This window comes from Alternaria viburni (genome assembly GCF_023758015.1).
Source record: "Alternaria viburni strain BMP 2772 chromosome Unknown scaffold_13, whole genome shotgun sequence".
In the NCBI taxonomy this organism is placed as follows: Eukaryota; Fungi; Ascomycota; class Dothideomycetes; order Pleosporales; family Pleosporaceae; genus Alternaria; species Alternaria viburni.
Window position 1 is genome coordinate 958,411 of NW_026055782.1, and position 22,636 is coordinate 981,046.

Below are 22,636 nucleotides of genomic sequence, written 5' to 3' on the forward strand. Positions count from 1 at the left end.
AAAGATAGTCAATCATACATTACTCATTGTGCAGTGAACACATAATACCCCATCTAAAATCGTATATGTAAAACATCGGCCCTGTATAAAGCGAGCGAAGGAAGAAGACTCAATAAACAAAGATCCGAAAGTCGGAAGGTACACCGCCAATCACCCTTCCATGACCAGCAGACCCTCCCTCTCCAACCTCCTTAGACTGTCGATATCACCACCGGCCTCTATAACAGCCTTCATAGCCGCTCGACTAAGCTTCCTGCGCTTATCGGCGGCTTCCTTCTCTCGTCGTGCCTTTGTTTTGCTGGAACCGCTGGGTGCGACACCTGTAAGAATTTTGCGGCTGTCGTCCGGTGTGAAGTTGACGAAGCCGACACCGCCACTGTTTACGCTCGTCTGCCGTGAGGACTGCTGGGAAGAATGGTTAGACTTGCGTCTTGACGATTGGCTAGAGCGATGATGGCTTGATGACTTGGAGCGATGGAAGCGAGGTTCGACGCGTGGTGAGGGAGAGCGCGAGACTGGTTGACTGGTGGATGGCACTTGTGGTTGCGCGTAATGGTGTGATGGTCTGTTGTACATGGCACCATAGCTAGCCATATCGAACGAGGCTGAGGCTCTAGGGGTCGAATAGCTATCGTTCATAGCGCCAAAGTCAAATGCGGCTGAGTCGTAAGAGATTCCTAGTCCTTCCAGTCTCACATTGTGGCTCGTAGATCGCAGATTGCTCTGACCAAAGCTGGTAGAGTATGGCGGCTGAACGGTGGGGTCGTTCTCATTCCACCAACCTGCTGTCTCAAGGCTGTTGCTAGTGTCGCACGAGGCTGAGAAACTAAGATCCAAAGCCGGCGAGGGGTCAGGGCCCCATGTTGTCACGGGTAATTGGAGAGAGGGAGGCGGGGTCTGCAAGGCTGAGAGAGCCGCACTTGACGTGCTAGAAGAGCAATAGGCGAGTCCCATGTTAGCGTTGAAGCCGCTGTCGGAGTTGCTGGAATTTCCCATTGCTGGCGATGCAGATGGAGTCAATTGGTAGTTCGTATAGTTCGACCTGTCGTTGGGCAGGCTCGAATAGTCATTAGTGTAAGCCTGGTGGTAATTATGGGGAACACCGCCATTGTTGCGCTCTTGCTGATCCAGATTGGAAGAAAGCGGGGGCGAAGCGATACCATGTGACGAGGCTCTCGCGGAAGATTTTGTCGGGCTGTCCGTCTTGCGAGTCCACGCATCCGCGATGGTCGATTGGAAATGAGATGATTGCATCATCTTGGCCGAGACTGAAGGATGTGGTCTCTTGGTAGACTTGGTAATGCCGCGATACTTCGGTCGACCGTGAGAGGAAAGAGTCTTTTTGACAGATCGTCCAGAAGGGTGGGGTCGAGATGTAGGAGGCTGAGAGGTGGACCTTGAGTGATTTCTCTCCAGCTCAAAGAGATCTTCGAAGCTTAACAACTCGGAGTCGCTACGAGAATCAATGCCGGAAGATGATGTAACATAGAAAGAGGAGGCAGGATCATCAGATCGAAACGAGGTTGCGTTTTGTGCGTACTTTTCGAGAGCCTTGTGCCAAGCAGCCTGTGTTTCCCGATCGAGTATAGGCTCAGGACCAAAGCATTCGCTTCCATTTGACAAAGACGATTCGAAATGATGCGTCGTGTTATCTGAAGTGGATTGCTTAGGCGTTCGGTCATTGAAATGATTGAGTAAATCTGTCTCGACATATTGTTCGAATAAGCGGTCCAGGTCGACTGCTTCGACCTCTTTGTCGCCGGTCGACCGTATTGGCATAGTGTCGGTGGAGTGTTGATGTTATAGCGATGAAACGAAGTAGGTTTGCAGCGTATTTGGTTATGTTGGCCGACAATGGATAGGCGAGCGAGTGACGTTGAAGGATGTAGCAGAACTGGTGGCGAGTAAAGGCGATAAGTAACACGGTACTTGTACCTGACTGATGGAGACGCTGTGGTGGTTACAGGCCTGCACGAACTACTTCTGTAACGTGCCAATGATGCACCGTAACAAACATGCTAGACAAACCTAGATTAGAGAGACTCAATTTTGCATCCAAATATGGCAAAATACCTTACCAGCCATTTCCTACTCGGTGTACATTCCAGCTATACTTAGCGTAGTAGGTCGAATTGGGTTGACCCGGGGTTGGCATGGGGGGACCAAGCCCCAACCCTTTGGTTTCAGGTAGCTTTGAGGCGTTCGCACCGCCCGTGCCTCACAACCTCTCGAGCCCGCGACTAGGGTAATTGAGCATGTCGTAATGATAGTAGGTGCGTGCCCATGCAGCCACATACCAGCCGTTGGGTATTCTCCCTAGGTACGTTGCCCATGCCGCAGGTACCCGTAATACGACAATCGGGTTGTAGATGACGTTCTTTGTTGTAGTGTCTTTGTGAATACCGAAGCTCGACCTGCATATGAGTGAGAGGTAGCGACCTGAGGGTCGTTTCAGAGGTAGAAGTCGGCGGGGTGCCTGAGCAACTTCATGAGGGCCACAGCTCAGATTGTTAAGTAGACCACGTGGATTACGAAATCTTCAATGCGACAAAACGGTCTCGCCTGTTCAGTTACCGAAAGCCTGATATCCGGCAAAGACAGATGCCGCAGAGAGTTTCGAATCGTCGATTTCGAATTAGGTCTGCAGATTCTGAGAAGTGGATCGATGGCCAAAAACAGATGCAGGAACGGGGATTTCCAATCGGCCAGGATGTAGCTAGTGCAGGAGCCAGGGCCGTGGATCAAAGGCAGTTGAGCGTAACAACGTGAGATCTGCAGCACGGTCAATCTGCGCAGGTGATGTGCACCCCGGGGCGTGCACGTTGGGGGAGCCGCAAGGACTCAGGATGGGTGGACCTCCAACTTCACGAGGTTTAGAAACAATTTGAAACTGTATCATAGGATCGGGATGATAGTGTTTCGATGTGCGACAAGACCGCCAGGCCTCGCTTTTGTTCTTACCAAATTGTGACGGCATTGTCTTCAGTCTCATGTGTGTAGTTTGATCCTGGGCATATCGCCAATGCAGAGACTCGTCATCCTATTTCAAAACAGACTGCGCTTTCTGAGTGACTGTTCGGCGTCGGTCGCCATAAATCTGATGGTGGGGGTGATGCCAGAAAGTAGTGGACGCGTTCACGATGGCAGCGTGGTGTTGAGGCTTGCCCAGGCGCGCACGGGCGGTTAGCGCGTCGTACGAACAGCTGTGGGTCAGCCCCGGACATGGGCAGCTCGCGAGTCTCTGGAGTGACGACTGTACTGGCACAGCACCGACGAGATCGACGCTTCTATTGTCGTGTTTGCTGTTGCAATTCTCTTGCCTAATTTCGCACCCTACACCAGTGCCATGGATCCCGACGCGCCCATGGCCAATGAGCCGGAGCCAGGAGTCTTCCGTTGGATCATGGGCTTCCTTCTGGTCGGCGCATGCTGGGGGCTTACAACACCGTTCATGCGCAAGGCTGCCATGTAAGTCTCAAGCTCCGTCATGTACTATGTTCTGCCTTTTGTGGTCCTTCCAGAACGCGTCCAAGAGCTAACTTGTATTGGCCAGGAACTACACGCCGCCCCAACGCCCCGCCCTCACCGATCCGAACAACTCCTGGCTGAAGAAGAAAGTCTTGGGCGTACTCTATGCCGTAATTGGCGTCTTGAGCAGGCCAGCGTATGCGATACCGCTATTGCTGAACGTCACCGGCAGTGTGTGGTTCTTCATATTGATAGGCAAGGCGGAACTGAGTCTCACGGTACCAATCACGAACTCTCTTGCGTTCTTGTTCACCGTGTTGGGAGAGTGGTGGGCAGAGAAGAAGGTCATCAGTCGAGGTACATTGTCTAATCGTGTATGTACGAGGGATGTGGGCTAACACCAAACAGACACCTGGATAGGCATGGCCTTTGTACTCGGCGGGATCGGATTATGCGTCCAGAGCAAATCTTGATCAATCTACCTAGAATTCTACATGGTCGTTACCAGTCCCTCGCGAGCCTGTTGTTCGTATCCGTCCCGTTCGCTTCTGTTACTCCCTTGGACAATCTCGAAAACCCTTGTTCTGGTGGCTGCAACCAATTCCTCTCGTCGTACTTCTCCTCGCCCTCAATGACGTGGAACGTGTAGATGTTGCGGCTCTTGCTGCTCGTATTCTTCTCCGATTTGTGGAGTATGTTACCATGGATGAGCACTAGAGTCCCGGCCTTGACCTCACCCATATCGTATCTTTCCTCCTTCTCGACCATCTCGTACTCCTTCTCGCCGTTTGTTTCCTGCTTCAAGCTTTTTGGAAATCTGGCGCCCTCGTTGTCGATGAAGCCCGTGCCGTTGCCTGTTCTTACAAACCTCTTCTCAATGGCAGCACGCTTATGACTCCCAGCAGCGAAGCTCAGACATCCATTCTCCTGTGTCGCATCCTCGAGCGCATACCACCATCCAACCGCGCTTGGCGGATCCGTGTACAAAAAGGTGCTATCTTGGTGTGGTGGCACTGCGCCGCCTATCTCTGGCTGTTTGCAGATGACCATGGATTGCAGGACACGAGGGTCGCGGAAGCCGAGGGAGGAAGCGATGGCGGCATTGCGGGCCGACAGGGACATGCTGCGGAAGGAGGGTGAAAGCTCGTGGAGGTAGTGCCCGATCTTGTTGATGGCGCGGTGTTTGGGTTTTGTCAGCGAGCCAGACTTGTCGAAGGCGTCTGCTCAGATGTCAGTGTATTGTTTTGAGTTTCCGAACGCGCTACGTACCCTCTTCAAAGAAGAACCGCACCTTATCGCCGGATTCTAAGAAGTAGCTGTCTCCAACGTGATCGGCGCCGTCGTCACCACCAGTTGAGAACTTGGTCATGGGATGGTCGTCGAGTGAGAAGTCGTTGAGCATCTTATTCGTGTCTTCCACCAACTGCTTGACCGTTTCTTGCGACAGAGCATCCGGTATCAGTAGGTAGCCGTTCTCATTGAAGAAAGCGAGCTGCTCGGGCGTGAGCCCTTCGGCGGTTTGCGCAGTCATGGCCGGATGAAGAATTGGGAATACGTATACACTGTGGTATGAAGGATTTTGCAACGACAGCTATGTACAAGTGACTGTTCCCCAGCTATCGCGTGCAGGCCGTGGGTAAGCGTCGGAGTTGGCCGTAGCCTGGCGCGATGCCATGTGCTGCCCCGCTATCGACCCGCGTCGTCGGGCTTAATTCCGCTCAGAACCAAGCCAGCCAGCCTCATCCCAAACGCGTCGCGATGTGAGCAGCCCTCGACCCATCCATCGCCCCCATCCGCGGCCCCATCAACGATACCCACCACTAGCCTTCAAAGATCCGAGCATCTGGTCACAGGTCCTCCAACCCGCAGTGCCACGAAACGATAGCTCGTCCTGCTGGCTCATCCCCAGCAATAAAGAGGCACGACCGGGCCCTGGCTTCAATTGAATACTACGCGACTTATACCCACGCTAACGACAACTGTGGTCACATCGCAATCCCGAAAGACAGGAGACGAGCACACGGAGATGCAGGGAGATGAAATGTCGGGTCGTGTAACTCCAGAATAGCTCACCCAGGCAGCAACGACGCCATGACCTCGACCCACGAAGGCTGTCACCCTTGCGTTTGCGGCTCTTACGACTCTGCACGTGCACACTTCCCACACCGAGGAGACGACTGATGGCTGAAACAACACGTGGAGGCTCAGCGGGCTCGCGTCCCTCCGCCCGTAACTGGCCCTTCACCTAGCCATGCATGACATAGGGCTGATGTGTAGCGGGAAACGCCATCAGGTCCGGAGACAAACAACCTCATCGTATCCTGACTGCCATGTACCTGGCTGCATGAAACAACAGGGTCTCGGGTATATGGAAGCCATGGCTCCGAGGGTTGACCGTCTCTACTCATGTTACCCAACATGACTTGAGGGATGCGATGAACAGGGGCCTGCTGGAATACGCTACGTTCTCCTCCAAGTGCCATGCGGAATCATGTCTCTTGCGTAAATCGGGTGTCCAGACTTCCAAGGTTTGCTTCCTCAGTCACATTTACACGACAGCCTGGACGTCTACATTCAAGATTGGTCAAGGCTATCGCGGCTAATGGCAAAATGGGAAATACCGCTCAAATCGACTTGCGAATAAAGGTAGCTCCTTCAGTTACGTTGATTGGCTAGCGCACCTGACCAACCCTTGTTGTTGCTATAAACGCAACAAAGAACCTTGACTCGCGCGAGTAGCACGCCAGACTCTCCTACAGTCACCTCGAAACCATGAAAGGAATAATCGTGCTGCCTGCTAGGAGCTATGTTTCGTCTCCAAAAGGACTAGCACCTGCCAACTGAGGATACATTGGCCAGTCTTTGTCAGATCAATGACGTCCATGTCTCCGACCTACAGGACAACGATCGAAATACGCACTCCATATATTGCATACTGTACGTCAGACGGCACGGCAGCTTTCGTGCACCATATGTATAGCGTCATGGCAGGGCTGGTTATCACACGAGGTCTTTTGAGAGCTCAGGCACAAGGAAAGGGTTTCGTTGCTCCATCTATATGATCATACCATCCGAAACCCACGCCTCCAGAAAGTTGCCCGACAAGAACATCGCCTGTCATCAAGTTTCCATCCGTTTCCTTACACTGTATCTCAACACCCCGGATGATGCAGTACTAAACATTGCGAGGGACGAATGTCATGAAGACTTTTGCGAATGGCTTGATGAGCAGAAGCATCGAGCACCTCTCGAAAAGGGTCAATGAGCATACATGATGATGATTCACGGCGTTCTGGGCTGGTGAGCTGTTGCCTTATTCCCTTCATGGACGCATGCTCTGACATGCACTGTCCAGTCTTGGCACTATACTGCATAGCATCACCCTCGTCGTTTCGAGCATTCAGCAACTTAACGCTTTGCCAAAGAGAGCGAATGAACTCGAGATGTTTCTGCAACATCGCTGAGAGGCGCTTCAGAGGTTGCGGTTTGAGTTCTACTGCTGACGGAGTGTGGATACCTCGGAGGCTCTTCGGCCATTTGTCAGCCTATGCGACGAGACAGTCAAATGGCGTTAAGAGCCAAGTCAGGCGTACCGGAGCCTAGTCATATTATACGAGCAGCCGGCTACCCAACCTACGAATAGATTAGGGCAACCTGCTGTTGGCATATACGAGACGACTGAACGGTCGGTCGGCACGAGGTACGCTAATCAAGAAGTCTACGTGGCTAAACAGTGCGTCAGCCTAAGTAAGTCGGCATGCAAAGTATACGCTCTGTGACATGTCTGTGTAACAGTATTGCTGCTACGTACTTGAAAATGCAGGATTTCGATCACCGAGGAGCCTATCATTGCCCCTGGTGGCGTTAGCGAGTGCGCCAAGTCGTGCAAATCTACTTCGTATCACCACAATCGATCACGGCGCGTGCCGTTACTGCATAGCCATGGGAACGGCTACCCGTAGCCACCGGCTTGCCGTTCTGTTACACGGTCGATCATGCGAGGGCAGCTTACACCTCACTCCGATCTTGCAGTTTAATCTGGCTCAGACGGGGTTCAAGAACATATCACTTATTGCGATGGGCAGTCGTCGTCACTTGAGAAGAGACGAAAGAACTCAGTCATCGTATTACAATGTACGCGCCCGGATGTTCGCGAGGTTCGAGACATACGCCCGGGCGCGGGTCAGACACCCAGGTGCCGTCTACACCAGTCTAGCCCCATATGGCAGACTACGCCTAGGTCTTCCTCTTTCGACTCTCGAGCGTGGGTTCCTCAGTCTGCAGTATCAAATCACTACTGTTTGCGGGAAGTCATTTCTTTCATGGCGCCGGTAGCCTGGTAATGCGGAGCGGCCTGGGAAAGGGCGCCCCCACATCCACAGTACAATCTCTAGAGTTCGAGCGCACTCACTACTGGTTGGGAATTCATGATGTGAATGCACCTTTCAGTTGAACTCTAGGGGTGAGCGAGCGCGTTTGCATAACGCCTGCCTGGCGCGGTCTTAAGATCAGGCAGGCACTTGCAGCACGCAATTGCCTCAGCAGATGCTTTGTTAACTTGCTCAGGCAGCCGCTCACTCATCTGTGCAGTGCATTTGCCGCCCCGCATTCCCCAACACCTCACTATAACTCACTGCAGTGTCTGACCTCTTACCCGGTACCTTAAAGTCGCACTTGCCAACACCAGCGACTCACACTTGATCCCTACTTTCTCAACACCTGAACCGACGACACTTCACGATATGAGCACCTCCGCAGATAGTGAGCAGCCATCCATGGCGCCCCTGAGCCAACCCTCTGGCGTGGAGCCCATTGCCATTGTAGGCTTTGGCTTCAAGTTTCCACAGGATATCACCGACGCCCAGAGCTTGTGGAAGCTGCTCATGGAGCGCCGATCAACTATGACCGAGATTCCCAAGAATCGCTGGAATATCGATGGTTTCTACAAGGAGCATGGCCACCGACCTGGTACTGTCAAGAATAGAGGCGGTCACTTCCTCGCAGACGATCCCGCTCGCTTCGATGCTCCTTTCTTCTCCATTCAACCCGCGGAAGCGGAGTGCATGGACCCTCAGCAGCGCCTGCTGCTTGAGACAAGCTACCATGCTCTCGAGAACGGTACGTCATATCTCGAAAACTAACTCTACCCTCACTGACGTCTACACGCAGCCGGTATCCCTATGCAGGCAGCTATAGGCACTAGAACTTCTGTTCACGTTGGTTGTTTACTTCAAGAGTACAGCCAGATCTCTCAGCGAGATGCTCAGATGCCGGGAGACTACCGCATCGTAAGTAATTACCGAACGAACTGCATGTCTCAAACACTGACCTGGTATACCCATCTTTAGGTAGGATCCAGCGGTCTGGCCATGCTTGCCAATCGTCTGAGCTGGTTCTATGACTTCAGTGGGCCCAGTATGACTGTCGATACAGCTTGCTCAGGTGGCCTCGTTGCGCTCCACTTGGCGTGTCAAGAATTGTTGGCTGGTAGCGTCGATATGGTAAGTTGACTTTTCGTCTCATCTGCCACATCAAATCCTGGAGTCTACATCGACGTTAGGCCACTCACTTTGCATGTTATCATGTCGACGTAGGCTGCAGGCCTGTTCAGCCTTCTTTTTTAGGTTGAAATTATAACTAACACGATTATAGTCACTCGTGGGCGGTAACAACTTGTGCCTACTCCCAGACTCAACCGCTCTCTTGAGCAGCTTGAACATGATGTCAAAAGATAGTGTTTGCTACTCGTTCGATGAGCGCGCATCGGGCTACGCCCGAGGTGAAGGCTTCGGCGTACTCATTCTCAAGCGTCTGGACAAGGCCATTGCAGATGGAGACACCATTCGCGGCGTCATACGATCAACTGGATGTGGCCAGGATGGTAATACCCCGAGCATAACGTCGCCTAGCCAATCCGCTCAAGAGCGCCTCATTCGCGAGACGTATGCGCGCGCAGGTCTTGATCTCGGTGACACTCGCTATTTCGAGGCGCATGGCACCGGTACACCCGTGGGAGATCCTTGTGAAGCTGCGGCTATCAACAACGTCTTCTCCTCTCGAACACCTGAAGACCCCATCTTCGTCGGTGCGCTAAAAGGCAACATGGGACATCCTGAAGGAGCCAGCGGTATCGCGGGCGTCATCAAGTCGCTTCTTGTACTTGAGAAGGGCATCATTCCACCCAACGTTTATCCCGAGCGTATCAACCCTGCTGTCGCAGCGGCTGGCCCTAACCTCAAGTTCCCACGCGTACCGGTAGCCTGGCCTACAAGCGGCGTCCGGCGCGTGAGCGTAAACTCTTTCGGCTACGGAGGTACCAACGCTCACGTCGTTATAGACGATGCGATGAGCTTTCTCAGCAGCCGCGGACTGAATGGCCGACACTGCACTGAACTCATCGAGGACAGTCAATCTGCGTGTCAATCGGATATCTCCGGCACCATGGAGAAGGAGGGAGATGACGACGATCGTAGCACGGGTACTAATGTGTCATCGGAGCCTCTCGCTGATCTCACCCCATTCACTACCACAGACGATTCCAGCACGCTCCTTGGTGAGGTCGGCAGGAATGTCCCAAAACTGTTGATACTATCTGCGTTCGATGAGCGTGCGGCTCAGCGATCGGTCTCCGCCCTTGGGACATGGATGAGCAACCACGCAAACGAGGACCGTACTCAACTTCTCAGCGATCTTGCATACACGTTGGCTGAGAAGAGGACACCATTCCCATGGAAGACGGCCTGCGTCGCCTCACCAGATTTGCGGTCGCAACTCACCTTTCCTGCTCCTACACGAATAAAACAACACGTCAACGTGTGTTTCGTCTTCACTGGTCAAGGTGCGCAATGGCATGGAATGGGTCGCGAGCTCTTGGCGTACGAACCCTTTCGAAGCGCTATGCTTGAAGCCGATCGATACTTCAAGTCACTCGGTAGTTCCTGGTCCCTCATCGACGAACTATACCACAAGTCGAAAGAAGAATCCGTCATCCATCAGCCGGAGCTCAGTCAGCCTATTTGCACCGCGCTACAGGTGGCTATTCTCGACCTGCTGACCTCGTGGAATGTTCACGCTTCCATCTCGGTAGGTCACTCTTCGGGCGAGATCGCCGCCGCCTATGCTAGCCGTGCGATCTCACGAGAGTCTGCTTGGATGGTAGCTTATTTCCGAGGCTTAGCCGTTGCAATCACCCAGACTCTCAAACCATCTCATGGCGCCATGATCGCAGTTCAGGCTCCTCTCGATGCTTGGAAACATGTGATGGACAAGACGAATGTCGACAATCCCGATGATCCAATTGCTATTGCCTGCTACAACAGCGCGACCAGCTTCACACTTTCCGGCTCACATGCTATCGTTCATCAGCTGGCTGCAGCTCTCAAAGAAGCGCAGATCGAAGTACATGTTCTCAAGGTCAACGTTGCGTATCACTCGCCACACCACATGAATTCAGTCGCCGACATCTATGGGAAGCTACTCCGGAACATTGAAGTTGGAGAGCCGCTAGAGAGCCAGCCATCGTTTGTCTCGAGCGTCACTGGGCAAGATCTCCAATGTCTAGATGAGCTGCGATCCTCCAGCTATTGGCAGCGGAATCTCACTGGGTCAGTACAATTCGCCGCTGCACTACAGGGTGTATGCGCACGGCAAGATGCTTCAAGCTATCTCTTCCTCGAGATCGGTCCGCATTCCGTTCTGCGCTCGCCGCTAGGCGATATTCTCAAACAATATGGAAGGGACATTACAACCGATTACAGCTCTGTCTTGCGTCGGGATCGGGCCGCCGACATTACCGCTATGGAATGTGCAGGAAAGCTAAACACCATGGGTAGCACTGTCGACATAGCTGCAGTGAATATGGACAGCAGGCATAGCCCCAACTTCCTGCCGTCACTTCCACGTTATCAATTCGAAGATAAGAAGAAGTACTGGCTTGAAGGCAGGACGAGCATTCAATATCGTCAGACACAGTTCGTTCATCACGAGCTTCTTGGCTCGCGCACCCCTGACTGGAACGAACTTGAAGCACGCTGGACGAACCGCATTCTCTTGGATCAGTCACCATATCTCAAAGACCACCAAATCAATGGTCTTTGCCTCATGCCTGCGGCGGGCATGCTTGCCATGGCCATTGAAGCTATGCGCCAGTACTATGGTCAGCGAGCTGAGAGCGCGTCGGGCTACAAGCTCGAAGATGTCAAATTTACGAAGGCTATGACGCTCTCGGCTGATCCACGTGGTACCGAAATACAGCTCACACTCCGACCCGCGATGCTGGAATCCCGTGATGTGCAGCCGGGTTGCATGGGGCACCAGTTCTCCCTCTTCGTCTACGAGGACGGCGGATGGCACCTGTGCTGTGCTGGTTCTGTTTCGATTGAGTACGACGAACGCCATGAGAACCTAGGAGAATACAGCGAACATGCAAAGGCGCTGGATGAGAAGAAGCTCGCCTTCCATTCGGCTTTGGACGAATGCCGCGTCGATATCAACAGCGCTGACATCTACGGTGCATTCGATGAGGCCGGCCTCACCTATGGCCCAACTTTCCGGGGCATGCGCAATGTCAAGTGGGATCGAAACAATCAGGCGGCTGGCACAATTGGACTTCGAGACTGGCAGACGCACGCAAAGTTTGACTACAGTGATGCGCACCTCATTCATCCCGCTGCGCTGGATACCATACTTCAGATGACATTTCCAGCGTATTCTATCTATGCCAAGGACTCTTCAGCCACCACTGTACCGACTGGTTTCAGTAAGGCTTGGTTCTCTGCAAACTTGCTGCGCGAATCTTCCGATGCGCAAGATGTTAGGGTACATGCGAAGGTCTCAGGACGTGGATTTCGCAACAAGCTCTTCTCCGTCACTGCAGCATTTGCCCACACGCAAGAACTCTGCTTCTACGGCGATCTCGAAACTACGACTATTGGTCGTAGCGACCCGTCCACAGAGAAGAAGGACGTGCCGCGCAGCCTCTACCGCATCGACTGGAAGCCAGCTGGCTTCGATCACCTAACTACTTCGTCTACTTCATCAGCCTCTTCTAAATTCTGCATTCACATCATCTACGACGAAGCGGATTCATCACAGGTGGACTTGATGCAGAATCTTCGCCGAACAATGTCAGCGCAAGACGAGCTTGGTGTTGCCTTGGTAGCATGGAGCTCTGTACCAGAACATGACCTTGAGAAGGCTACCTGCGTGTTTCTTCCTGGTTTGGACGGCAATTTACTTCGACACATGCAAGAGGACGAACTCGAGAAGATCAAGACCTTGGTATCGAAAGTCAATGCCCTGCTGTGGGTCACGTTCCAGCATCGGGCTCTTGATCAGAGCCCTACCGAAGGCCTGGTTTCAGGACTTGTGCGCACGCTAGCGACGGAATCTGAAGACTATCGGCTCGTAAGCATCAGCCTCAATTCGGATAACGGACTTGACGTAGCCGCTGCCAATATTACGACGATTACCAAGACACTGTTAGATTCACAACCCGACCCGGAGGACGAGTACTGCGAAATTGACGGCCAGCTCTGCATTCCACGTGTGGTCGACGACCCGGAACTCACTGCTCAAGCACTGCCTACCGAAGATACCTTAGTTACTGTCACCAAACCTTGGAGCGAGCTTGACAGCCCAAAGTTGACCATCGGCGCGGCAGGCATACTAAGTACACTGCATTACGAGCAGGCTTCCGACAATATTGGAGAGCTTGAGCCGGATGATGTTGTCGTTGAAATCAAGGCTGTTGGACTCAATATGCGGGACGTCTCGGTAGCACTTGGCCAGGTCCATGATGAGACCTTCGGAAGTGAGATCGCCGGAGTCGTGGTAAGCACTGGTTCATCACACGATGGGGGCTTCCAGATTGGTGATCGCGTTTTCGGTGTCACACGAGATGGCATTGCTCAAATTGCCCGCTGCAAGTTCTCACAGCTGCACAAGATGCCGGACAGTATGAACTTCTGCGATGCTGCCGTTTATCCAGTGGCATTCTGTACGGCCTACTACGGCTTGAAGCAGTGTGTCGGTATACAGGGTGGCGAGTCCATCTTGGTCCACGAGGCTGCTAGCACGCTCGGCCGAGCTATCATCCAAATCGCCGTTCTCCACGGATATACGAAAATCTTTGCGACTGTAGGCACACCTGAAGAAGCGGCTTTTCTGGAGAAGAACTTCAAGGTTCCGACGTCGAACGTGTTCCTCACTGGCAATCTCGACTTCCAGCATGGTATCCTCCGTTTGACAGGAAGACGAGGTGTTGATGTTGTGATGGGCTCTGAAGAACTCTTGCAAGATTCTTGGCCATGTATCGCTTCGTTCGGACGCTTTGTTGGCGTTGGAGAAAAGGACGTCTTCAACTCGACTGCGAATGGCTCAAACGAGATTGTGGTACCTCCCACAACGAAGAACATTACTTTCATCAACGTCAACTTCCAGGACCTAGCACAGAGCCATTTGTTTGCTGGCATCTTCATAGATGTGCTATCACTGATGGAAGGTGGTAAGATCACCATGTCTCTACCTCCGACCGTGTTCAGGCAGGGTAGTATTCAGCAGGCTTTCCAGTCGCTCAAAGATGGAGAGACGCTTGGAAAAGTAGTCATCGAGATGGCTGGCGACGAGATTGTGGAAGTGGAACTTTCGCCAGATTCTGACAAGCCATTGTTCTCTTCGGACGTCAGCTATCTTGTCGCTGGCGCATTTGGCGGTATCGGCCAGAGCATTGCTACGTGGATGGTACACAATGGAGCCAAGCATCTAATCTTGCCGTCACGATCAGCAGTCGAGGGTACTGGATCTGAGCGCGATTACTTCATGCAAGGACTGATGGCACAAGGCGCCGCAGTGTATGCTCCAGTATGCGACGTCGCCGACTATGACCAGCTTAAGGAGACCCTGGCGTCCTTCCAAGCTCTTCCGCAGATCAAAGGGTGTGTCCAAGCAGCAATGGTAATGCGCGACTCTTCCTTCGCAAAGATGTCGAGCGAGAAGTGGCATGAGTCACTCGCGCCCAAGGTAGACGGCTCCTGGAACCTACACCAGCTTCTACCTGCCGATCTCGACTTCTTCGTCATGTTGTCATCTTCCACCGGTATCATGGGCTCGTTCGGTCAATCAAATTACACCGTTGGCAACACATTCCAGGACGAGCTAGCGGCCCATCGTATGCGTCACGGCCAACGTGCTCACACCCTCGCTCTGAGCATGGTCACCGGTGTTGGCTACGTCGCTCAGAACGAGCAAGTACAAGCTTTGCTCCGCGTGCGGGGTATGCTGGAGGAGGTGCCCATGAGCGACATCTACAAGCTGCTACGCTTCTGCTGTGACCCCGAACGCGTCGATGCAAGCACCGTCGGGTCCCAGATCATCACACCCTTGACCCTGCCGGCTGATCTCCGTGCCATGGGCATCGTGGCACCTCTCGGTAGTACGCGGCCGTTGTACCACTTTCTCGACACGCTCCCTTCGCGCTTCTCTTCCGACACCGCAACCGCCGAAGCCAAGAATCGCCCTTCGTACAACCTCTCAGAGGCCACGAACCTCGCTCAAGCCACCGATATCGTTGTCGACGCGATCCAGAACCAGCTTTCCAGTCTCTTGGTTGTCAGCAAGGACGACATCGATCCTCAGAAGGCGATCTATCGGTACGGCGTGGACTCGTTGGTCGCGGTGGAGATGCGGAACTGGTTTTCGAAGGCTATCGGAGCGGACGTTGGGACTGTGGATATCATGAGTGATATTAGTATCTGGCTGTTGGCCGTCAAGGTCGCGGGGAAGAGTAAGTTCGTCAAGGAGGAAGTGAAGGAGTAGACTGCTACAGCGAAGATGGGAGTGCAGCTTGACGCAGACCGGGGTCTGGTCTCGCGCTGGTCAGTGAAGTGAACTGTGTCATTATATACATACATATATTTCAATGTATTGTCTCGTCAGCTTCTACATGTCATTGCGAGATCCACCAAAACATGCTGATGACGCAGGTGTTCGTTATGAACGAACCTTGGAATTGACGCGACGCGACGCGACGCGACGCGACATGACGCGTGCGGGCTTGCTGCTGACTCATCCGCACTACTGTAGAGCTCGGCAATCCGGTGATATTCGTTGGAGCACCCAACATCACCCAAGCAATCGCTCCTCTGCCCTCCTATGGCCATGCTATCGGAGGCCAAGAAACAGCGAATACCCCGAAAAGAGCATCTTCCAAAATCGCTTACCACTCCGGCAACTCCTGGGCAGCAATCACCTACATCAGTCACGCATCAGCATCGTCATCACAGCAGTCGTTCCAGGGCTATCAGTAAGAGCTAGAAGTATGGAAGTACATGAAATCCAGGCCATTAGATCGTCTTCTTCCCCCTGTCGCCATCTCACTTCTTTACCATCAACCCTTTAATATCCGTTTCCAGATCCTCTTTACAAGTGCAGCTGCTTTCGTCATGATACACATCTTCAGGTCTCGCGAGCGGGCATCCATCCGCCTCGATCTCAAAGGTGATATCTTCAGGAGTAAGACTTAGCACGTTCTCCGTCAGAATCCTCTCCCACCATACCAGCATGTCCCCCGTAATACGTGCGTCCACCCAGATTCGGGATCCATCCATTGTGGTACGCCAATACCCACGCGCATCAAGGACGATGCGCAAAGTCTTCAGCTTGGGGATGTTCTGCTGCCAACTCCTTGGTATCTGGGTTGCCGGCTGCCAGAGGAGACCTAAGCCTCCGTAATCATTACGAGAAACTGACTGGAACCGGAATTCCAAGTGGCGGATTTCGCTCCCGACACGTAGCGATGGTCGATGTCCGTAATGTAGCGTATAGTCTGTGACCTGGAAGACGTTGTTATTGTAATATGCGGCTTTTGCAATGGTCGCGAAATCTGTACGGAGTAGGGGAAGGAGGCGTAACTTCATTAGGGCCCAGTGTTTTGTGTAGGTGATTGGAGTTGGGAAGGTTAGGTGCTGCTCCAGAACCATTATTCTTAGCTCTGCTGGAAGCTTATGCCAGTATTGGAAGAAGATTGAGTCTTCCGAGTCGGCCTGCACTAGTGGGTTTGCGGAACCCGTGGTTGTAATGTCTTGATCGGGCATTGTTGTTGTGGAGTAGAATTGGTGAGTTGGCAAAGGAACGATTGATATACTGATGGATGACATGGTCTATACGGCTACATGGAAGGTGTTTTTACATAGTCACTGGCCAAGCTGGTAGTAGTGAACCGCATTGTAGGTGGAGGTGAAAGCAACTTCACATCACTTGTTACGTGGGATTTGCACGCGCGCCACAAGATCCTTGCCGCGATATGACTCGCTTCTAGACCATTTGAAGGTGTTTGTGAATGGCAAATGCTCTGAGTTAACAAATAATAATCCATTCACCCAGGTTGACAATGACTTCCTCGCCTCGAAACCACTCACCACACTCACATGCATGGCGACCGCTACCGCACCCCAGGAGACAACGTCTTTCCATTCATGGCCAGACTTACCTACTGAACTCCAACTAGAAGTCATCGGTCACGCCCTTACCTTTCCCGAGCCTATCGATAAGGACACCAGTTACCAAGCGGTGAGCTTGTTGATACCACTCTTGCGCTGTGGCAACACAGAGCTGGCCGCGATCGCCCGTGAAAGCTGTAAGTGAAATGGGGGTTCCGGTCAACTAGGCTCTGCACATCTAAATCAACAACTGACAGAGGCAGACTACAAAAGCAACAGATTCATCAGCAGAGTTCCTTTCTTCTTGACGTCCTTGCCTACATTCCCGCCACCTGATGCGTGTAAGTGGATCCGGAGATTTGGAGTTACTTTCAAACTCTACACATCGCGACCGAATGACCAAACCCTCCATATGGACACAGCTTGGAGAGTACTGGTTGCGTCCACTCAGATGACTCCAGGCCAAGATGTCACGCATGAAAGCGCTGTCCTACAAGCAATTCGACGCTCCACTAACTGGCAGACGCGTTTCCCCGATCTGAAAACATTCCATCTCAAGGTGAAGATTCGCACCGATCCCACAGACCTTGTGAGGTACTACTTGTCACGTGGAAAACCATCGCCGCCTACCTTCCGGTGCATTCACGACTTCAAAGACGCTGTGCTTGACGCCTTGCAATATTGCGAACATCGAATGCAGGCTAAAGAGGTCGTAGTACGGGTGTATTGCGAGGGCTGCAGGAACGTCGGACTGTCTCAAAGTCAGCCGGCTCGGGTCACAGAGCATCAGATATCAGCACCGCCATGCACGTGTGAGCATGAGTTGGAAGAAGGTCTGGCCAAGGTGTTTGGAAGAGACTAGAAATAGTCTTGAGTAGGAAAGAAACGATACGTGTAGTACAGACGTTCGTTATGTTGGCGGTAAAGCTGTGAACCGGGGGACGCATTCAGGCGGTACATTCAAGCCCGTGCCACAGCATGACGCATACGGATCATCTAGACAGATTCATTAGCAATGTACCGTCTCCGTCATTTGAGAGGAGGAATGTAGTACATACCTGATTTCCTAGTGCCAGTCGATGACATCAATGCACGCTTGTACGAAGCCGACTTGCCAACAACATCTCCTTCCCATTTACCGGTCGAAATCAGCCCCTCGATGACACTTTCGAAGTACCTCAGCTGCGGACATAACTCCAGCACGTCCTGAATTCGCTGATCCTGCCACGGCATGACCATACCAGATCTAGATTCGATCTGGAGAGAGCGGAGTTGAGTTCCAATGGCTTCACAACCCCTCGTGACTGCTTTGTCAAAGCTACCAATAGACACGTTCGACGTGCTTCCAGCAACCAGCTTCAGATCTGACAACAGTGGCACAGTTCCCAGGAAACTTTGGAGAGTAGCGTAGTCGATAGAGGAAGGGTTCAAACTCAGCGTGTGTAGCTTGGGTACTAGACCAGCGATCTCTCGTAGTAGGTGTTCGGAATTAGTGGATGCCACATCCAAGATGCGCATGTCACTCCAGTCCATGGCGTAGGCCCAATCGCTGCAGTGCTTGGGGCTAAACTCGTAGGCATGCGCAAGGTCATCAGCTCTGGAGATGACCAGCTCTTCGAGCGTGGGGAACGTATCCGTTTCCTGGAATCGGAAATGAGATCCGCCAACGGCCATAGCCGTGTAGCTGTTGTATTGACTTCTCGTAGCCATGGTAAAGCGTTGCTGTTTGCTGAGACGCAAACGTAGGACCTTGAGGTTGCGGCCCCGCATGAGTAGCGTCTTGAGCTTGGAGAGATCGCTGTTTTCGTCCTGCAGACGTGTTGCTCCCCTATGGAAGCACCGGACTGTAATGTCGAGTGTGTGAAGCTGAGGTGATGACAGGAGAGCTTCATCTAGAGCAGAATCCTTGCGATTGTGGTTCGTGACTTTTAACTGAGCTGAAGGATGATTGCGGTGCAGCGCCTCGAGGACACGCAAGGGGATAGCGTAGTTGGCGTTCCAACTAAATGATGTAAGGTTTTGTGTGCATTCTATAATGTGAAGAATCGTCGCGGGGGAGATGTAGCTACGGTCGGGATAAGATGGGATGACCAAGTGACGCACTGTTTTCGCCAATCTACCACCGTCCCGTTTTAGACTGCTCACGATGCTTGTGGGGGAACCGGGTCCGCTTTTCTTAGGTCTGCCTGAGGTGATAGTACGAAAAGGCCATCCCAGGCCATTGGTGATGCGTGCAGTCATAGTTGAGCCTCGCTCTTTGCAAGCACCCACGGTGATGGTGCGGAAGATAATTGGCTCGCATTGATTGCGACATGTATGCGAAACAAGACTGAGCGAGATCTGGTCTGACAGTGAGAGCTAGACCAATGTTAACGTAAGTCAAAGTGTTTTGCACTGTTGAGGCGCACTTGATCAAGAAGAAGGCGATATATGTCTGTCGGTAAGTCGGGTAGCTTCATATTTCGTTCGTTGATTACTGGCGAGTCGGAACGTAGAAAGGCGAGTACGATACGCGATACTTGGTAGCGACGTGCAGAGAAGATGCGCAAATAATCCAAAGTATACATGAACGAGCTTACGTGCATGCCTTTCGTCTTTATTATGATAATGCCGCGAGGCTGTGATCGCATCGCATATTGTGGCGCCGTGGCTGGGGTCGCAGGCAGACACGGAGGGGCAAGCTGCGCCACGCTGTGTGCCTGAGCCCAGCACGTGTATCAGACGACCACACGCGCCTTGTTGCAGCGACTCAACCGAGAAGTCGAGATAGCCAATTGATTCACGTGATAACGGGAGTATTGTGCATGATGCGAACAGGACAATGTTTGATGGTTACCTTTTGTACGGCCAATGAGTGTGCTATTGCAATAGTGTTTCCTGCTCTTCCTTTGAAATACCGAATAGGTACAGCACATCCAGCATGCTCTTTGAGTTGAGACGAGCAGGAGCTTGCATCTGCACCTTCGGCTTCGCGTGAAAGGCGACGCCCAGACCGGCTACGCCCATCATGGGAAGATCGTTGGCGCCGTCGCCAACGCATATTACCTGGTCGAGGAGTATGTTCTCCTTCTCGGCGATTTCTAGGACGTGTTGGCGTTTCTTCTGAGCGTGCACAATCTCACCGGTCAGTTCGCCTGTGAGTGTGGCTCCGTCTTCGGAAACGACCAGGTGGTTAGCAAAGGCGTAGTCAAGACCAAGTTGCTGTCCCATCCATCCTGTTAGGGGAGTGAAACCTCCGCTAAGTACTGCTGTCTTGAAGCCCAATCGCTTCAGGGCAGTGATGAGATCCTTCACACCCTCATTCAATGTTATCCTTGGCTTCAGCGTTTCGAAAACACTGCTTGGCACGCCCTTGAGCAGTTTGCATCGCGCGCGTAGGCTAGCCTCAAAGTCGAGCTCACCGTTCATGGCAGCAGCGGTGATGGCAGATACCTCCTTCTCAACGCCAATCAGCGAAGCGATCTCGTCAATGACCTCTTGCTGTATGAGGGTGCTGTCCATGTCGAAGACGGCAAGCCTCTTGTAGCGCCGATGTATCGTGTCTGCCTGGAAGACGCACTCGACGTTCCACTCGCGCTCGAAGCGCGACACGGCTTCATGCCTGCGCAACGTCTCAAGCGCGACGGGCGAGGCGCTTGGCAAGGGAAACGTGACTTCGACTACCCTACAGAGCTTGCTTGCCTCCAGCCTTTTGCTTGTTATGGTGTTCTGCTCCAAGCCAGTTATAATGCTGGTGAGGGTGACGAAGAACTCGGTGAGGCAGCTTTGGCTGACGTAGCTTCCGTAGAGATTGTCGCGGGCGTTGGGCCCGGGTGTGGGCGGTTCGAGGGGGTAGTCTGCGAGGTTCTCGGTGGGCACGGCGCCGTCCTTCAGCGACTCGAGCGAGGCGGAGGGAATTGGGTCGCCGGGACTCCGGGGCGACAGATCGGCATGCTGGAAGAAGTTGGGCGTGTCGGCCTTGTAGAAGAGCGTCGCGACGATGTGCGTGGCCGACACGTCGAGGGCGGGAGGCTTGGCCGCCATGATGCGATGGATCGGGAATAGCTTGGTCGCGATGCTTTCGGACCTTTAGTACCCAGGTGGTCTAGGGGAGAGGACGTGGACGAGGAGCAGCTGCTGTATGACTTGTTTGCAAGGCGGGGATGCATGCGACTGGAAATTTCGGCAGGGGTTCAGGCACAGCAGCGCTAGCCTGACAACCCCACCAGCTCGTGTGTGGTCACTCAGGACGTCGCCCATGTCGTCTTACCACGACCATGTCTGACGGCTGATCGACCTCGCATTCGCGTGTGCACTTCTCGGTCGTACTTCTCCCCTTAGTTGCAGACTACGGACAATGCAACAAGCTCAACACTGGGGCAGCCTATCATGGCCGCGGGCTCTCACTCGACTAGGTGAATGGGCGACCCTACGCTCGCGAGCCGAGGCTGCTCTCCTTAGTGCGCCAGGTGAGAGCTCCTGCACCTCCACGGGCGTACATGCGGGTACCTCACGATATAAGAGCCATACCCAGCCTCACCCTCATAGTCCCCCATAGTACTTGTTCAATCATTCTCACACTGCGAGAACCACTGCAATGGACGACTACAAACCACAGAAACCGAATGTCCTCCAGTCTCCGCCCATCGACATCACCGTTCCCTACGATGCAGCTTGGGTGAAGGGCAAGGTCGTACTCATCACGGGAGGAGCCAGTGGCTTTGGCGCGGGCTTCGTGCGGAAATGGGTAGCTGATGGCGCTACAGTCGTCGTGGGAGATATCAGTGTTCAGAAGGGAGACGCGCTCTGCCGTGACATCAACAAAGACAGCAAGAACGGCGGCAAAGCCCACTTCGTGCACTGCGACGTGACGGACTGGCAGTCGCAGGTCGACCTCTTCAAGAAGGCAGTCGAGCTGAGCCCGCACGGGGGTATCGACACGGTCGTCGCAAATGCAGGCATAGCAGGTCGCGACGTCCTCCAAGAACCTGCAAACCTCGATGCGCCTGCACCACCCCCACCCGTCTTCAAGATCATGGACGTGAACCTCACTGGTGTGCTATACACCACTCACCTGGCCTGCTTCTGGCTGCCCAAGAACCCCGGCTCCAGGGACTGCAGCTTGAACTCGAAGCCCTCCACCGCCTCCCCACGCGATCGCCATATCCTTCTGCTTGGCTCCATCGCCTCTCTCGGCCCCATTGCCATACAACCCCAATACTGTGCAGCAAAGCACGCGGTGCTTGGTCTTTTCAGGAGTTTGAGGGTGACAGTCGGCCTTCAAGGCATCCGCGTGAACCTGCTTTGTCCGTACTTCATCGATACACCCATCGTGCCCGCCAGTGCGCGCTTCATACTCGCGGGAGGCGGCGTAGGCAAGGTGGAAGATGTCGTTGACGCAGGTACGCGCTTCGTAGCCGATTCTCGTATACTTGGTCGGGCGCTGGTTATAGGACCCAAGATGCATGTGCGTCAAAAGGACAATGGCGAGTGGGATCTGGTTACGCCCGGCGCGCCTGGCAGTATCGAAACGGCCATCTTCGAGCCTTATGCCGATGATTGGGAGGACCAAGATCAGTGGAACCGCACCTTCATCAAGATCTTGAACATGGTCCAGGCTGGACGGGGCTGGGCTGGCTGGGCACAGGACGTTGTCAAAGCATCCTTGTATGGTCTGGGGTTCGGGCGATGATGCGCATCATCGTGAAGCTTGGCAGGGCCCTTCCCTCGAGCACGGTGCGAACTGCGATGGG

The 22,636-nt window shown here is 53.3% G+C and overlaps 7 protein-coding genes across 7 annotated transcripts; 3 read left to right on the top strand and 4 right to left on the bottom strand.

Annotated features, from left to right (window-relative positions):
* Positions 1–150: 150 nt before the first annotated feature.
* J4E79_006724 (uncharacterized protein) lies at positions 151–1,779 on the bottom strand (the record flags this gene model as incomplete). Its single annotated transcript, XM_049355593.1, has 1 exon — positions 151–1,779. The coding sequence occupies one exon, from the start codon at positions 1,777–1,779 to the stop codon at positions 151–153; it is 1,629 nt and encodes a 542-aa protein (XP_049210266.1).
* Positions 1,780–3,346: 1,567 nt separating this feature from the next.
* On the top strand, positions 3,347–3,941 carry J4E79_006725 (uncharacterized protein; the record flags this gene model as incomplete). The annotated part of the gene is made up of 3 exons (XM_049355594.1): positions 3,347–3,468; positions 3,554–3,825; positions 3,877–3,941. 3 exons carry the CDS (start codon positions 3,347–3,349, stop codon positions 3,939–3,941), a joined length of 459 nt encoding a protein of 152 aa, XP_049210267.1.
* Positions 3,942–3,969: 28 nt separating this feature from the next.
* J4E79_006726 (uncharacterized protein) lies at positions 3,970–4,999 on the bottom strand (the record flags this gene model as incomplete). Its single annotated transcript, XM_049355595.1, has 2 exons — positions 3,970–4,688; positions 4,738–4,999. 2 exons carry the CDS (start codon positions 4,997–4,999, stop codon positions 3,970–3,972), a joined length of 981 nt encoding a protein of 326 aa, XP_049210268.1.
* A 3,211-nt stretch (positions 5,000–8,210) lies between these two features.
* J4E79_006727 (putative PKS-like protein biosynthetic cluster) lies at positions 8,211–15,282 on the top strand (the record flags this gene model as incomplete). The annotated part of the gene is made up of 4 exons (XM_049355596.1): positions 8,211–8,586; positions 8,704–8,756; positions 8,817–8,969; positions 9,121–15,282. 4 exons carry the CDS (start codon positions 8,211–8,213, stop codon positions 15,280–15,282), a joined length of 6,744 nt encoding a protein of 2,247 aa, XP_049210269.1.
* Positions 15,283–17,933: 2,651 nt separating this feature from the next.
* J4E79_006728 (uncharacterized protein) lies at positions 17,934–19,145 on the bottom strand (the record flags this gene model as incomplete). The annotated part of the gene is made up of 1 exon (XM_049355597.1): positions 17,934–19,145. One exon carries the CDS (start codon positions 19,143–19,145, stop codon positions 17,934–17,936), a length of 1,212 nt encoding a protein of 403 aa, XP_049210270.1.
* Positions 19,146–19,763: 618 nt separating this feature from the next.
* J4E79_006729 (uncharacterized protein) lies at positions 19,764–20,927 on the bottom strand (the record flags this gene model as incomplete). The annotated part of the gene is made up of 1 exon (XM_049355598.1): positions 19,764–20,927. The coding sequence occupies one exon, from the start codon at positions 20,925–20,927 to the stop codon at positions 19,764–19,766; it is 1,164 nt and encodes a 387-aa protein (XP_049210271.1).
* Positions 20,928–21,480: 553 nt separating this feature from the next.
* J4E79_006730 (uncharacterized protein) lies at positions 21,481–22,575 on the top strand (the record flags this gene model as incomplete). The annotated part of the gene is made up of 1 exon (XM_049355599.1): positions 21,481–22,575. One exon carries the CDS (start codon positions 21,481–21,483, stop codon positions 22,573–22,575), a length of 1,095 nt encoding a protein of 364 aa, XP_049210272.1.
* Positions 22,576–22,636: the final 61 nt, after the last annotated feature.